General features: G+C 46.8%; 1 protein-coding gene across 1 annotated transcript in view; it reads left to right on the top strand.

Annotated features, from left to right (window-relative positions):
- cntnap2b (contactin associated protein 2b) overlaps positions 1–15966 on the top strand; it is a 296355-nt gene that overhangs the window by 25318 nt on the left and 255071 nt on the right. Inside the window, exons 5-7 of the mRNA XM_056293762.1 lie at positions 86–289; positions 648–832; positions 15312–15455. Of these exons, the coding sequence (XP_056149737.1) occupies positions 86–289; positions 648–832; positions 15312–15455 (533 nt within the window). The remainder of the gene's footprint in view (positions 1–85; positions 290–647; positions 833–15311; positions 15456–15966) is intronic.

Below are 15966 nucleotides of genomic sequence, written 5' to 3'. Positions count from 1 at the left end.
TAATACAATTAATCTTTTCTGTTCTGTCCTATTATTATTCATAATCCATTATCATAAATGCAATTGCTTATGTCATCTCTTCAAGGGGCGGATGTGATCAGTTTTGATGGCCAAAGTGTTATCTCATACCGCTTCAGGAGCAAGAAGATGAAGATTGTGAAAGACGTTATCTCTTTAAAGTTCAGGACATCAGCTAGAGATGGAGTGCTTCTTCATGGGGAAGGACAGCAGGGAGACTACATCACTCTGGAGCTCCGCAAGGCTCGGCTGCAACTAAGCATCAACCTGGGTAACTATATTTTTAGAAAGTCACTGCAGTCTGCAGAATCACTAGAACTACACTTCCACCAAGAAAGAAAAGCTCAGCAACCTGCATTTTTGCAATGTGAAGTATGGTTGTTGCTCTAGCAGCAGATGATGTCATAGGAGGAAAACTTATAAAATAGCAACATAGCATTACATTGTTAGGTTACTTCACATTGTATAGCAAATATACTTTAAGTAGTATGTACAGTATTTTAGTGCTATATTGTTAGGTCTGGTGAAGTCCTTATGTTAACAAGTAAGAAAAAAAAACTTCCTGTCCATATTCACCCATCAAACTGTTACTCCTTGACATCTTCTGATGATGGCTGTCTCCTCTCCAGGCAGCAACCAGTACGGTTCCATTCAGGGCCACACTTCAGTTACCAGTGGAAGCCTGTTGGATGATGAGTACTGGCACTCCGTTGTCATGGAGCGTTATAGAAGAAATGTGAATTTCACATTGGACCACCACACTCAGCAGTTCAGGACCAATGGAGAGTTTGACCACTTGGACCTAGACTATGAGGTAAAGATAGGGTTTCAAAACAATGTGTCTTGGGAAAATCTCTCTTTGTGCCATGCTATTCAACAATTTCAGCCCCTGTGTGACAGCTGTGAAAGTTGTGTCTACATTCTTTGTGTTCAGTGAGGCTTGTTCAAAGATGGCATTGGACTCCTCCCTCCCAATGTCTCCTCCTGTTTGGTAAGATTCTTATGGACAGGAAATCAAGTTGGGATGGGTGATATCACACATTTTTGTTTTGGTCTAATACTTTTCATAATTGTTATTTTCACAATTCCCCTAATAATGTTTCATTACTGCCATGCAATATACCAACCACCGATACGTTCTTAATCCTTCTCTCTCTGTAAGTAACTTAATCATCATGCTCATTATTGTGAGAGCAGCCAAGGGGTTGAATGAATATGATTTAAGAAAAAAAAAAAAAACAATGAAAATGTTAGGGTTTGTGGAAGACCCCAAGCGCACGACACCAGACAGAGATGGGGTTAGCCGAAAACTGGCGTACTTTATTACTTACGCGTACAAATAGTTAGACATAGGAAGGCAATGAGCGACAAGGAACAACGGAAAGTCCAAGGGGGGAAAAAACTCGCGGGTAATCCAAACGGGAACACGGCAGGATACTTCCACGGGGAAACTTTGCAAGGGAAAAACATGAACCAAGGGCTGGGATGAGTTCGGAGAGAAAAGGACCGTGAGAGGAGAGTCGCCGCTACTGCGAGGAGGTTACAACACGAACTGACAACGGGCACGTGGGAGGCCACCAAACTAAGCCCAGCCCTGACGACTAAGCCCGGCCCTGACGAGCCGATTGGCTGCCGGCGCGGGGTGGGCGGGCCACGGCGCGGGGTGGGCGGGCCGTAACAAAAACATCTCAAATAGTTTATTTCATTTACACAAATTCACAAGTGTCGATGCGGTAAAAAGGCTCCAACTACCCATCACGTACAACACAACATCTGTCAGCAGGGTGGGCACAGGTAAACAGCACAGGTAAACTGTGTACTCTGCCAACAGTCCTCTTAGGCATCATGGCCAATGTAGTTCCACCTTGATTCAAATTCGTATTCGATTTTTTAAAGGGTTTGTCAGTAATCTTAGCATGGTAGCCACCCCCCCCCCAATTGACAGAGGTAAAAGTAGAACTTACCCAGCAATGAACAACATTAAATTAATATTTAATCTTTCAGCTTTTTCAGCATCACATACTCATGAAACCTCAATTCCAATACCAATTAAATAAAACACTTAGTACCGACATTCTAATAAGAGCAATGCTTCTCAAAAGGAAATTTTAGGATCAGACGTATTGATACCTTCAGTATCAATCCGCCCATCCCTAATAACAAAGCACAACTGTAAGGGCTTCTGGATAGGACTTGCACACATACACACAGGCAGAGAATATGGCTCAAACAGAATTGAAGGAAAACAGCAGTCTTGTAGTAGGTAAACAGGCAGGAGTCATACACAGGGCAGTCCAGAGTCAGGCAAAAGCACAAGTGGGGCAGGCAGGAGGAATCGACACAAATGGGCTGGAGTCGGAAACAGGCAGGCAGGAAGGGACTTGGTAAACACGGGGCGCACACTAGAACAACCTGACCAAGACCGAGTGGGAAACAACAGTCTTATATGGGGAGTGGCAGATTAGGGAAGGAATAGCACCTGGCAGCAACCAGGGGACTAGAAAGAGGAGAGAAAAGTTCGATCAAAATGACGGCCCATGGTTGTTCTAGTGGGTTTTAATTTCCGGTCGTTGTTTCGGACTGTTTTAATATTTATTTTCAATTCTTTATAGGCCTTGTTATGTTTGTTAGAGTAGCAATATGTGTTTTCCGGTTTTTTTCTTTCCCAGGTAATATTTTCACTTTTTCAATTTTTCTAATCAAGTTTGACCATGTCTCTCTGAAGTTTAAATTGTTTAAAACTTGCATTGTAGTTGTTAAAATGTTAATTTTGATGTCAGTTAGTTTCATAGCAGACATGCTACCATGTTTAATGCATTAAAATCTCAGTTGGGTATTTATCTTGACAGAATATAGAGTTTAGAAACTGGCAGTCATTTTGACCCCCATGGTCATTTTAGGTAGGAGAGAAATCCCGGTTGTTCTAGTGTTAAACGTTATTCCCTTGGGAATATAAATGTAATATTTTGACGAACTTGATACAAATAAATGCAGGTATTTTCCTTCCTGCTACACAAGGACAAGGCAATTTGTATTGTGCCAGGAATCGGTTAGCGGTTTTAAAGGCTAACAATTTGCTCAGACATTTTGAGACAACACAAAAAGACAAATATGGTAATCTGCAAGGACAAGTGCAGGCAGGCAAGATAAGAAAACGAAGGGGTGTGCTAGCTACACAGGAGAATACATGTTTAAGGCCAGCTCAGCAGAACCAGTCATACCTACGGGCTGGTTTTCGTGTGGCGAGACTGAACAGAAAGGCCTACACCGGAGAATTGAAGAGATGGGAACCAACGTGCAAAATCAGTTGCAAGAGAAATCTGAAAAAAGGGGGGTGGTTTCCGCTTGCAATGATATGGACACCGCACATCTGTTAGTTTTTATTCGTGAGGTAGATGGGACCCACCTCAAAGTATGCGAGGAGCTTGCAGCACTACAAAGCGTCAAAGGCACAAGGAATGGCAGATATATGTTTGACAAGGTTTGTCAAACAACTGGAAACTTGGGACTTGACTGGGCAAATTTAGTGAGCATAACAACGGATGGAGCGCCAAGCATGGTTGGCAGTACAAGGGGACTAATCGGCCACATTAACAGGGAGATGGCTGAGCGAGGACATGCACGGCCATTGCAAATTCATTAATTAATTGCCTTATCCACCACCAAGCACTGTGCTCAAAGTGGTTAAGTGGGAATCTGTTATGGATGTCATGGTGTCATGTGTGAACTTCATCCGGGTGAAAGGACTCAACCATAGGCAGTTCAAAGAGTTGTCTGAGCTAGAATGCGATTATGGAGATGTTCTGTACCACACGGAAATCTGATGGCTAAGTCGCAGCAAGGGTAAACTAATCTGTGAAATGTACTCCCATATTAAGGCACTCCAGATGAAACTACAGCTGCCTTTGCAGCAGGTGAGTGAGGGAAACTTTACTCATCTTCCTACAGCACAAAATGTAGCCACCGAGGACCCACAGGTACCGCTCTCTGTCACAAAGCGCGTAGAAGCACTACCAATGTTAAAGATAGAGTTTGAGGTGAGATTCCGTGAGCTATATCTCAACGAGAAAGACATTTGTCTATTTCAGAAGCCATTTGCTACGGACATCTATGAGGCCTCGCCATCTCCTCAGCTCGAGTTGGCCGACTTACAAAACTGTGATGCACTGAGAGATGCATTCGAGTAAGGCAGTTTGATTGACTTTTATGCTGCCTTACCCAATGACACTTATCCGAACATTAAAATGCATAGCATGAAGATGTGCACAATCTTTGGCAGCACTTATATATGCGAGAAAACGTTCTCAAGGATGAAGCTTCTGACAAGTCCGACGGTGAGTCTGGATCTCGTCTTTTGCACCATTCATTGGGACTGGTTGTGACCAGAATGGAGCCTGACATCAACCTACTCGTCAGAAACATGCAAACCCACAGTTCACACTAAGAAACATGGGGAGGTAAACTCGTTTTTTCAATTGTCATATGTGATAAAGATGACTTTTTGCGCGCTGATGCTGTGTCAGTTAGTCGGAGAAGAGAAGGAAGGCGAAGCTTTTTCCTCCGAATTGTTAATTCGTTGCTAATTAATTAAGATTTCTAAAGGACTCATTTCGGGACTTGGAAGTCTTTTCCTTCACTTGTTTCTTGTTCACTTGTTGAATTGTTGATACAAAGCATGCAGAGGGCATAATGCGCTCTTATGTATTTATTACTTGCACTGAAATTGTTAGGGTTTGTGGAAGACCCCAAGCGGATGACACCAGACAGAGATGGGGTTAGCCGAAACTGGCGTACTTTATTCCTTACGCGTACAACGGTCAAACAGGAAGGCAATGAGCGACAAGAAAACGGGAAGTCCAAGGGAAAAAACTCGCGGGTAATCCAAACTGGGAAGACGGCAGGATACTTACTCAGGGAAACTTTGCAAGGGAAACCATAAACCAAGGGCTGAGGTAAACTCGGAGAGAAAAGCACCGGAAGGGAAGAGTAACCACTCCTGCGAGGAGGTTACAGCACGAACTGACAACGGGCGCTGGGAGACCAGCAAACTTAAGCCCAGCCCTGACGGCTAAGCCCGGCCCTGACGAGCTGATTGGCTAGCAGCGCGGGGTGGGCGGGCCGTAACAGAAATTGTTGAATAAAATAACGGTTGGAATGCTTAAGAATTAGTTTAATTTTATTTCTAAATTATACTTATCTCCCTATTATAATTTATATACAACTTTGTCAATGTGCCATGGCAATGTAAAATAAACCCAGCTAACAATGGTATACTGAAATATATCATTAGATGTAATGGTTTAATATTCAACCAAAGTAGACCTGTTGTTGTCCACAGTACTATTTACTGTTACTGACATACACTGGCCCTCTCAAAGAGTCAAGCAGAGTGAGCTGGCCCTCCTAAGAAAAAATTTGGGGAATCCTGCTTTAGGTGGTCTCTACAAAGCAGCAATAATGATGGGTGTAGGCCCATAGAGATAAATCACCAGCAGTTCAAAGGAAGCTGCATCAGGTAGAGAGAATAGCCTTAGTTTTATAATATCATGATAGATCAGTGCAAGGTCAACACCTCTGCTCAAAGATATGCAAAAAAAAATCCTAGTGGAGTTGCTGGTTTTAGCTGTAGAAAGTCATTCTATGACTGCCAGATTTCCGTGAGACATACATATTCCAGACTTGCAATGGAAGGCACATTGTCGACCAGCATAGTCACAAACTCAAAGAAGAGAGAACCCTTCCATTTGAAAAACTCCTTATGTAGCAGATTCGTCAACATGATCAGCGCCTGCTCCCTGATGACAGGCTCATTGTCCCAGAGACAGGCAGAGGTGTTGGGGAGGTAGTGGTCAACCATGTTGGTGTAGCAGACAAGTCACACATGATCACCACAATGTTGTTCCTCACTGCCTCCAACTCCCGGGCCAACACCAGCAGGTACTTCTGGGCCAACTCCCTATGCTGCAGGCACAACTTATCGAGAGTGATGACTCCGTGTGCTCTGAACAACTCCCACCTCCGGAAGAAGTTCTCATATATCCCAAGGGAGGCTGGGGACATAGAGTCTGAGTGGATCATGTTCAAAGCCGCTACTGCGGATGCGGCAGTGAGAAGCTGTGGTCATAAGATAATTGGTGCCTGTCCAGGCAGCAACCTAAGAACCCACTGGTGGATGTCAGTGGTGAGGGAAGCCATCAGGCTGAAGGAGGAGGTCATCCGGGCTTGGTTGGCCCATGGGTCTCCTGAAGCAGCAGACAGGTACCGGGAGGCCAGAAGGGCTGCGGCTTTGGCGGTCTCGGAAGCAAAAACTCGCGTGTGGGAGGAATTCGGCAAGGCTATGGAGGAGGACTTTCGGTTGACCATATATATATATATATAAGATAGATGTAGGGGAAAAAACGTTAAGACATAGCAGTACAAACCTGTTTGATGCATCACGCGCCAATGTGATTCAACAAAAAGAACACGTAGTCAATAAATATTACGTTGCCCCGTGCCATACCCCTAATTTCTGTGAACAGCAACCAATGAGAGGATAGAAAACATTTGAAATATTACAACCGATGGGGTAGCAATTACGATGCACAGCAATAAATGGTGGGGTAGAAAACTGTACAACTAATGGGGTAAGGGGTTGTGGGCTTCCTATTGTGCAGACATAACACTTCCATTATCCAAACCGCTTATCCTGCTCTCAGGGTAGCGGGGGCTGGTTTTGAAAAGAGCATTTAAAGGGCCAGGGCATTGTTGAAATAGCATATATTTACAATATAACAAGGCTGTTATGCTCGCGCACCAGAACCCGACCCGTGTGGCGAAACCCAAGGCAGACAGACACAGGATGACAGTTCACAATCCAAAAGGCGGTTTTATTGGGGGAGGGGAATAACAAGGAAGGGAGGTAACAAATACTGCCACTAAATAAATGGAATAGAGTGAGAAAGTGTATGGTGTAAAAACGTTCTGTTAGTGGGATGTGTGAATAAACTGTGTGGTGTCCAGTGGTTTGCGTATATAACTATGTGTGAGTGTTCTTAGCCTATGTGTGGTGCGGTATGTAAATGACCAGGAGGTGTTGAATAATGTGCGTGCACCTGGCAAGCAAGTCCAGTCCGTGATCCGAAAGGGGTTGTCCGAGGAAGTCCGGGTCCGGGAAGTCGAGTCCGAAAGGAGGGGTCCAGGTAGAGGGACACGGGGGGGGGGGGAATCGCTGGAGAGGTCCGGGGAAAAATGTGAAGGTCGTTGGAGACGAGGGGAGCCGTGGAAGTCGCGGAGGGAGAGTCGCAGGGTCCGGTACGTCGAAGCACGGAGTGGTGTTCTGGGAGACTTCTTGTAGAGGGCTGTCTGATTACCGCAGGTGTGCCTGATGGATGATGGCAAACACCTGGTGCAGTGCAGCGCTCGTCTCCTCAGAGCGCGAGCCGAGCGCTCGGATGTTTCCGGCACGTCCGAGCTGGGGGAGTGGCTTGAACGTGCCGGGGAGGCAGCTCGGGGCGGTGTAACCACAACACGCCCGTCGCTAACAGAGCCATAGATATGCGTGGCTCTTTTGTGTACCGATGTTTGGCCGCGCCCGTCACTATCGGAGCTATCGATATGCGTGGCTCTCCTGTGCTCCGATGTCCAGCAGCGCCCGTCGCCATCGGAGCTATTGATTTGCATTTGTTTAGCAGCGACGGTCGTTGGGGGTGTTAGTTTGGACTTCATTGTTCAGTGGTCATGAGAGTGGTTGGAGCCGTTAGTGACCGGCTGTTGTTCTTGGAGGGTAGGCTTCTTGAGTCTCCTGGGTAGAGATGAAAGGACGGCATTGTAAGTGGGAGATAGGCGGTGTCGCAGACCTCCTCCTCTGTTGAGGGATGGTTTTTTCCAGTTTCGCATAGATGGCTTCCTTCACCCCTCTTTCAAACTATCTCTGTCCAAAATGTGTACGTTGCTGTCCTCGAAGGAGTGTGTCTTCTCCTTTAGGTGTAGATAGACTGCTGAGTCTTGTCCTGAGGAGTCTGGCCTTCTGTGTTGGGCCATCCGTTTGTGTAGTGGTTGTTTGGTTTCTCCTATGTATAGGTCAGTGCAATCCTCATTGCATTGTACGGCATACACCAGATTGCCTTTCCGGGTGTGTGGTACACGGTCTTTGGGATGAACCAGTCTTTGTCGGAGTGTGTTGCTGGGTTTGAAGTATACCGGGATGTGGTGTTTGTTGAAAATTCTCCTGAGTTTCTCGGAGACCCCAGAAACATACGGGATGACTGTGCTATTCCTTCTGTTCCTTTTCTCCTCGTCGCTCACCTGGTTGGTCTTTTTGGAACATGTTGCAGTTTTCACAAAGGTCCAACTGGGGTAGCCGCAGGTTTTTAAAGCTCCCCTCAGGTGTTTGTGTTCTTCTCGTTGGGCCTGAGTGCTGCTGGGCACATTGTCAGATCTGTGTTGCAAAGTTCTGATGACGCTCAGTTTGTGTTCCAGTGGGTGGTGTGAGTCGAAAAGTAGATATTGGTCTGTGTGTGTAGGTTTCCTGTAAACCCGAATGTGGAGGCTCCTGCCTTCCCCAATGTGGATGTCACAGTCCAAGAAGGGCTAACTGTTGTTCTTTACGTCTTCCCTTGTGAACTTAATGTTCTTGTCCACTGAGTTGATGTGTTTGGTAAACGCTTGCACCTCTTGTGTTTGGATTTTGACCCATGTGTCGTCCACATATCTGAACCAGTGGCTCGGAGGTGTTCCTCTGAAGGAGTTCAGGGCCCTGAGTTCTACCTCTTCCATATATAAGTTGGCCACAATGGGCGATACTGGTGAGCCCATTGCACAGCCGTGTTTCTGTCTGTAAAACTGGCCCCTGAATTGGAAATATGTAGTGTTCAGGCAAAGTTCCAGTAGTTGGCAAATCTGGTCTGGGCTGAGATTGGTCCTATTGTGGAGAGTGTCGTCTCGTAGCAAACGTTGCCTCACAGTTTCCAAAGCCTCCATGGTTGGGATGCAGGTGAATAAAGAGGTCACGTCGTAGGATAGCATGGTTTTATCCGGTTCCAGTTTTACACCTTGGACCTTGTCCACGAAGTCAGTGGAGTTTGGGATATGGTGACGGGGGAACAGAGGGGGTTGATAGCCAAGGGAACACTCGAAGGGGGACAAACCAGTAGCCGAACTCTCCATGGAGTTGAGCGAGTACTCCACCCAGGGCAGGTACTTACTCCAGGAAGCGGGGTTGCTGGTGGTAACGCAACGCAAAGCCGCCTCCAGGGCTTGATTGGCCCGCTCTGCCTGCCCATTGGTCTGGGGGTGATACCCGGAGGAGAGGCTGACGATGGGTCTGAGGGGGGTTCCATCTTTATGGATCTTAGGGAGTCCATATATGCATGGAAGGTTATCTTGTGGGTAGAGACGGTGGTATTGTATCCGATCAATGGTTCCTCCTTTCTGTAGTTTCTGTAGGTACTCTATTATTCTCCTCTTGTAACCACTAGTAGGATCGCATCTCAGAGGTTCATAGGTGTCGGTGTCGCTGAGTAATGACGTGATCTTAATGTGGTAGTCTGTAGTGTTGAGGATAACCGTGCATCTCCCCTTATCTGCTGGAAGGATAGTGATGTTTTCATCCTTGCTCAGTGCTGTCACGGCTTTCCTTTCCTCCATGGTTAGGTTGGAAGGAGGGAGTTTCGCATTGGACAGAGCTGCTGATACCTAACCTAAGCTGTTCCGGCTCGGTTTCCGTTAGCTTGTTTTTCCTTATGGCTGATTCTGTGGATGTGATGAGGTCAACTATAGGTAGTTGTTTGGGTGTCACGGCGAAGTTCAGTCCTTTGGCTAAGACCTCCTTGTCTGATTGTGAAAGTACCTTGTCCGACAGACTCTTGATCCATCTGTTCTGCGTTCCGTTTTGTGTGGGATGTTCTGTCTTTTGTCTCCAGGTAAGTACCGTGGTGTGAAAAAGTGTTTGCCCCCTATTTTTTTGCATTTTTTGTCACACTTAAATGTTTCAGATCATCAAACAAATTTAAATATTAGACAAAGATAACACAAGTAAACACAAAATGCAGTTTTTAAATGAAGGTTTTTATTATTAAGGGAAAAGAAATATCCAAACCTACATGGCCCTGTGTGAAAAAGTGATTGCCCCCCCCCCCCCCCCCGTTAAAACATAAATTAAGTGTGGTTTATCACATCTTTGGAAAGCTGAGTTCAATTTCTCTAGCCATACCCAGGCCTGATTACTGCCACACCTCTTCTCAATCAAGAAATCACTTAAATAGGACCTGCCTAACAAAGTGAAGTAGACCAAAAGATCCTCAAAAGCTAGATATCATGCTGCGATCCAAAGAAATTCAGGAACAAATGAGAAACAAAGTAATTGAAATCTATCAGTCTGGAAAAGGTTATAAAGCCATTTCTAAAGCTTTGGGACTCCAGCGAACCACAGTGAGAGCCATTATCCACAAATGGCGAAAACATCGAACAGTGGTGAACCTTCCCAGGAGTGGCCGGCCGACCAAAATTACCCCAAGGGCGCAGCGACAACTCATCCAAGAGGTCACAAAAGACCCCACAACAACATCCAAAGAACTGCAGGCCTCACTTGCCTTAGTTAAGGTCAGTGTTCATGACTCCACCATAAGAAAGAGACTGGGCAAAAATGGCCTGCATGGCAGAGTTCCAAGATGAAAACCACTGCTGAACAAAAAGAACATAAAGGCTCATCTCAGTTTTGCCAGAAAACATCTTGATGATCCCCAAGACTTTTGGGAAAATACTCTGTGGACCGACGAGACAAAAGTTGAACTTTTTGGAAGGTGTGTGTCCCATTACATCTGGCGTAAAAGTAACACAACATTTCAGAAAAGGAACATCATACCAACAGTAAAATATGGTGGTGGTAGTGTGATGGTATGGGGCTGTTTTGCTGCTTCAGGACCTGGAAGACTTGCTGTGGTAAATGGAACCTTGAATTCTGCTGTCTACCAAAAAATCCTGGAGGAGAATGTCCGGCCATCTGTTCGTGACCTCAAGCTGAAGCGCACTTGGGTTATGCAGCAGGACAATGATCCAAAACACACCAGCAAGTCCACCTCTGAATGGCTTAAGAAAAACAAAATGAAGACTTTGGAGTGGCCTAGTCAAAGTCCTGACCTGAATCCGATTTAGATGCTGTGGCATGACCTTAAAAAGGCGGTTCATGCTCGAAAACCCTCCAATGTGGCTGAATTACAACAATTCTGCAAAGACGAGTGGGCCAAAATTCCTCCACAGCGCTGTAAAAGACTCATTGCCAGTTATCGCAAACGCTTGACTGCAGTTGTTGCTGCTAAGGGTGGCCCAACCAGTTATTAGGTTTAGGGGGTAATCACTTTTTCACACAGGGCCATGTAGCTTTGGAATTTTTTTTCCCTTAATAATAAAAACCTTCATTTAAAAACTGCATTTTGTGTTTACTTGTGTTATCTTTGTCTAATATTTTAATTTGTTTGATGATCTGAAACATTTAAGTGTGACAAACATGCAAAAAAATAAGAAATCAGGAAGGGGGCAAATACTTTTTCACACCACTGTATATCTGCTTGGCTAGTGTTGCTGGTTCGTCGCTGTAAGTTTTGAAACTTCCTTGTCTGCCTTTCTTTGGTTTTGTGGTGTTGAGATAGTTGGGCTTTCCTGTTGAAATCAGTAATCGTCTCCAAGACTGCACCAGGCAAGTGGGATGTTATTTGCTGGAGTAGTTGGTCGGATTTCTCCTTCAGCCCTTCAATAGTGAAATGGACTTGTCTCACTCTTTCATTCAGGAGTTGATTCTGTGCCTTCTCTATGATTCTGTCTGCTCTATGTCCTTCCATTGTGGTACGCAGGCGCAGGCTAGTGGGTATGAGCCTGTGTTGTCTGCATCTCAGATTGAATCGCAAGTGGTTTCTGTAGTCTGCAATCTTCCGAGCCATCCTTTCATATTCCCTCACAATTTTAAGGGTGTCAGACCCAAATTGTTCCGCAACATGTCTGTGAATGTTCTCATTCATCCAGAGGATAAATACCGAGTCTCATCACCAGCCAGTCAGACTAGCTTGGTCTAGTCAGAAAGGCACAAACTGAGGAAGTCTCTTGGATGGGAGGCGAAACGTCTTCACGGATATATACCAAGTCCAGTTGCACTTGATTCAACTCCTTTGGATAACCATGACCTGGATGAATGAGAACCTTCACAGACAAATCTATGAAGTCGTGTTGAGGGAAAAACGATGGCACTGAAAGTTTCTTGTCCAGCGTCACGAAGTTGTATCTAATGCATTCCTATGGACCAAGTTTTTCTTGCGCGAGTCACGTTACCAAGATGCTAGCTTTGACTGGTCTGGCCTACCGGGAGGATGCCGGTCACTTACATATATTTGAAAACACAAAAAACTACCCTAACCCTAACTGTTATTTATCCACATATCAGACAGCAGAAACGACGCGACAGCTCAGTAACCGTCTACATCAGCTCTCTTTATTTTCCTTACTGCTTTTTTTACACGTCGTTTTCTTACTTCTCCCTTCTACTTCCTCCATAGTGGGTGGCGGACTAACTACAAGCTATAACACTAACCCTAACCGCCGTAGTTTTTGTGTTTTCAGATATATGTAAGTGACCGGCATTCTCCCGGGAGGCCAGACCAGCCAGAGTCAGCAGCTTGATCACGTGACTGGCGCAAGAAAAACTTGGCCCATAGGAATGCATTGCATACAACTTCTTGGTGCTGGACAAGAACATTTCAGTGACACCCTGTCCCACGATTTCATAGATTAAATTTCGTGAATATTACACGAAATCTCGTGATACCCGTTGTTATTTATCATAGCAATCACCCGTCCTCTATCTTGAACCATATCCCAGTGAGTATAAATAAGCAGCTGGTGAGTGCGTGACGATGGAAACCGGCTTGTTGTACTATGAAATAAAGTTTGTTGTTTTTTTCCTATATCGATCTTGACATTCCGCTCCTCATGTGTTGAGCACTTTTATCAACACCATGGACCCGATATATATATATGTGTGTGTGTGTGTGTGTGTGTGTGTGTGTGTGTATATTGTGGCGAATGCGTGGCAGCCACTCGCATTTTTTAGCCGCAAACTGCGAGATAGCGAGCGCAAGTACAGCGTTTTTGACCGGGAGTTGCTGGCACTGCACCTTGCAACCCGGCATTTCCGCTTCCTGCTGGAGGGTCGCTCATTCACGGCTTATGTGGATCATAAACCGCTGACTTTCGCCATGTCCAAGGTGACGGAGCCTTGGTCTGCTCGTCAGCAGCGCCACCTAGCGGCAATCTCCGAGTTCACAACGGACATTCAGCATGTGGCGGGAAGTCCAACCCTGTTGCTGATTGTCTGTCGCGTGTGCTTGTGTGTCCTGTGCACCTCGATGTGGATTTCTCCGCTATGGCTGCTGACCATCCCAGCGACCCGGACGTCCTTGCCCTTAGGTCAACACGTACTGGCCTCAAGCGTGAGGACGCTGTGATGCAGGAAGGCAGTCCTGCCCTCCTCTGCGATGTCTCCACCGGCCGTCCCCGCCCCGTTGTTCCAGTGGCCTGGCGCCGTCGAGTTTTCGAATCGATTCACTCCCTCTCGCACCCTGGAGTTCGGGCGTCGGTGAAGTTGGTCGGTTTCAAGTTCGTTTGGCCTGGCCTCCGCAAGGACGTCAAGGGGTGGGCGGCTGCATGTGTGGCGTGCCAGCGTGCTAAGGTCCACCAGCACACTAAGTCGCCCCTCGAACCGTTTCCGATCCCGGCCAGACGTTTCGACCACGTGCATGTGGACCTGGTGGGCCCTCTACCTTCTTCACAGGGTTTTACGCACCTGCTCACAATGGTAGATCGGACCACCAGGTGACCAGAGGCTGTCCCTCTGTCCTCCACAACATCCTCGGACGTTACACGCGCGTTTATTTCCTACTGGGTCGCCCGTTTCGGCGCTCCGTCAGATATCACCTCAGACAGGGGGCCCCCAGTTCGTGTCAGAGCTCTGGTCGGCACTTGCGCGATCCTTGGGTGTGCAGGTACACCGCACTACCGCGTATCACCCTCAGGCTAACGGCTTGTGTGAACGTTTTCACCGGTCGCTCAAGGCAGCGCTGCTCGCTGCGCTCTCGGATGGTAACTGGGTGGACCGTTTACCTTGGGTTATGCTCGGGTTGCGTTCGGCTCCTAAGGAGGACCCCGACGCTTCGCCCGCTGAGCTGGTGCTCGGTCAGCCGCTCCGCGTCCCTGGGGATTTTTTGCCTGGGAGTTCCGCTCCTCGACCCCGTCCGGCCGTTTATCCTTGTTTGTCCGACAGCACTCGGGTTCCAGGCCCCGTTCACCACTGTTTTCCGCGGTCGTTCGTGCCTGCGGAGCTCACGTCGGCTCGTTTTGTTTTTGTACGGCATGATGCTCACCGCTCGCCCCTCCAACCCCCATACGATGGCCCATTTCGGGTTCTTGAGACGGGTCCTAAGGGTTTTGTGCTGGATATGGCTGGGCGTAGGGAGCGTGTCACGCTTGATAGGCTTAAACCGGCGCACAGGGTGGCAGGCGAAGTTGTGTTTCCGGCCCAGGTTCCCCGTCGGGGTCGCCCTCCTTCCAGGACCCCGGCAGTGTCTTCACGGGTTCAGCATTCTGCTTCTCAGCCGGTTTTGGACTGTGTTTCACCTACTGTTCCGGCTGAGGGACGGCGCAGCCGTTATGGCAGGCTGCTTAAGCCTCCAGTGAGACACTGATTTGCTTTCCAGGAGTCCCTTCTGGGTGTTCGGGGGGGGGGGGGGGGGCTGTGTGGCGGACACTAGGGGCTATGCCTCTCACCCAGCAGGACTGTGGGCTGGCGGCGTGGTTTACGTTCCCGGGCTCGCCGTTGCAGGGTTGTTCCTGCTGCAGTTTGGTTTTTGGAGTTGAGGAATAAACATCAAACTCGCCTTCGTCTGCTGTGTTTTTCCTCATCCTGCCACTATATATATATATATATATACATATATATATATATATATATATATATATATATATATATATATATATATATATACACTTCGTATATTTTAGTATATTCCTTCCCTGAATCATGTTTGACACACCCATGTTGCTTTGCTCTTATTATATCCTATTTTTCTGATATTTGCTGCTGCAACAACTCAGTCTCACCAAAGGGATTGCTACACTTGGCTCTATTCTAGTCTAGTCTAGTCTAGTCTAGTCGACTCTTATGTTCCTCACATATATTCCAGCTATCAATCTTCATAAATTATCATTATGCACATTACAGATCTAGTCAGTCTAGTGTCTTATTTTCATTTTGCCTTTCTTCCACACAGATCAGCTTTGGAGGGTTGCCAGTTTCAGTGAAGCCTAGTTTGGGAGGGCGAGAGAACTTTGTGGGCTGCATGGATGGAATCACCTACAATGGAGAGAACATCACCAGCCTGGTCCGGAGGAAGAAGGTTGACACCTCCAGCTTTGTAAGAAAACCTTTGTGTCTCTGTCTCTAGCCATTTCTGTGTGTGTGTGTGTGTGTGTGTGTGTGTGTGTGTGTGTGTGTGTGTGTGTGTGTGTGTGTGTGTGTGTGTGTGTGTGTGTGTGTGTGTGTGTGTGTGTGTGTGTGTGTGTGTGTGTGTGTGTGTGTGTGTGTGTGTGCCTGCGTGCGTGCGTGCGTGCGTGCGTGTGCTTATATTCGGGTCACCCTAAACTCTGTTTGAAATAGAAGATGATTAAACTTGACATGATAAAGAATATGTTTCTACCTTTTCCTCAGTCCCCTGCTTCCCTGTCTCCTCTTTCACAAGTAGTGTAGCTGTTAGCATACAAACTAAGTCACCACTCATGGATGGATAAGTCCGGAGGCGACCAGTATGTCATCTGGTCATAGTTACAGTCTAATAAAAGGGCCTTCATGCCCAACACACAAACTACTCCCCTCCTCTATCAAACCCATACGTGTGTCTTGGTTGCCATGCATGCAAACACGTGTGT

This window comes from Lampris incognitus, chromosome 14 (genome assembly GCF_029633865.1).
Source record: "Lampris incognitus isolate fLamInc1 chromosome 14, fLamInc1.hap2, whole genome shotgun sequence".
Taxonomy (NCBI): domain Eukaryota; kingdom Metazoa; phylum Chordata; class Actinopteri; order Lampriformes; family Lampridae; genus Lampris; species Lampris incognitus.
Note: the sequence above shows the minus strand (reverse complement) of the source record. Positions and strands in the feature narration are given on the sequence as shown.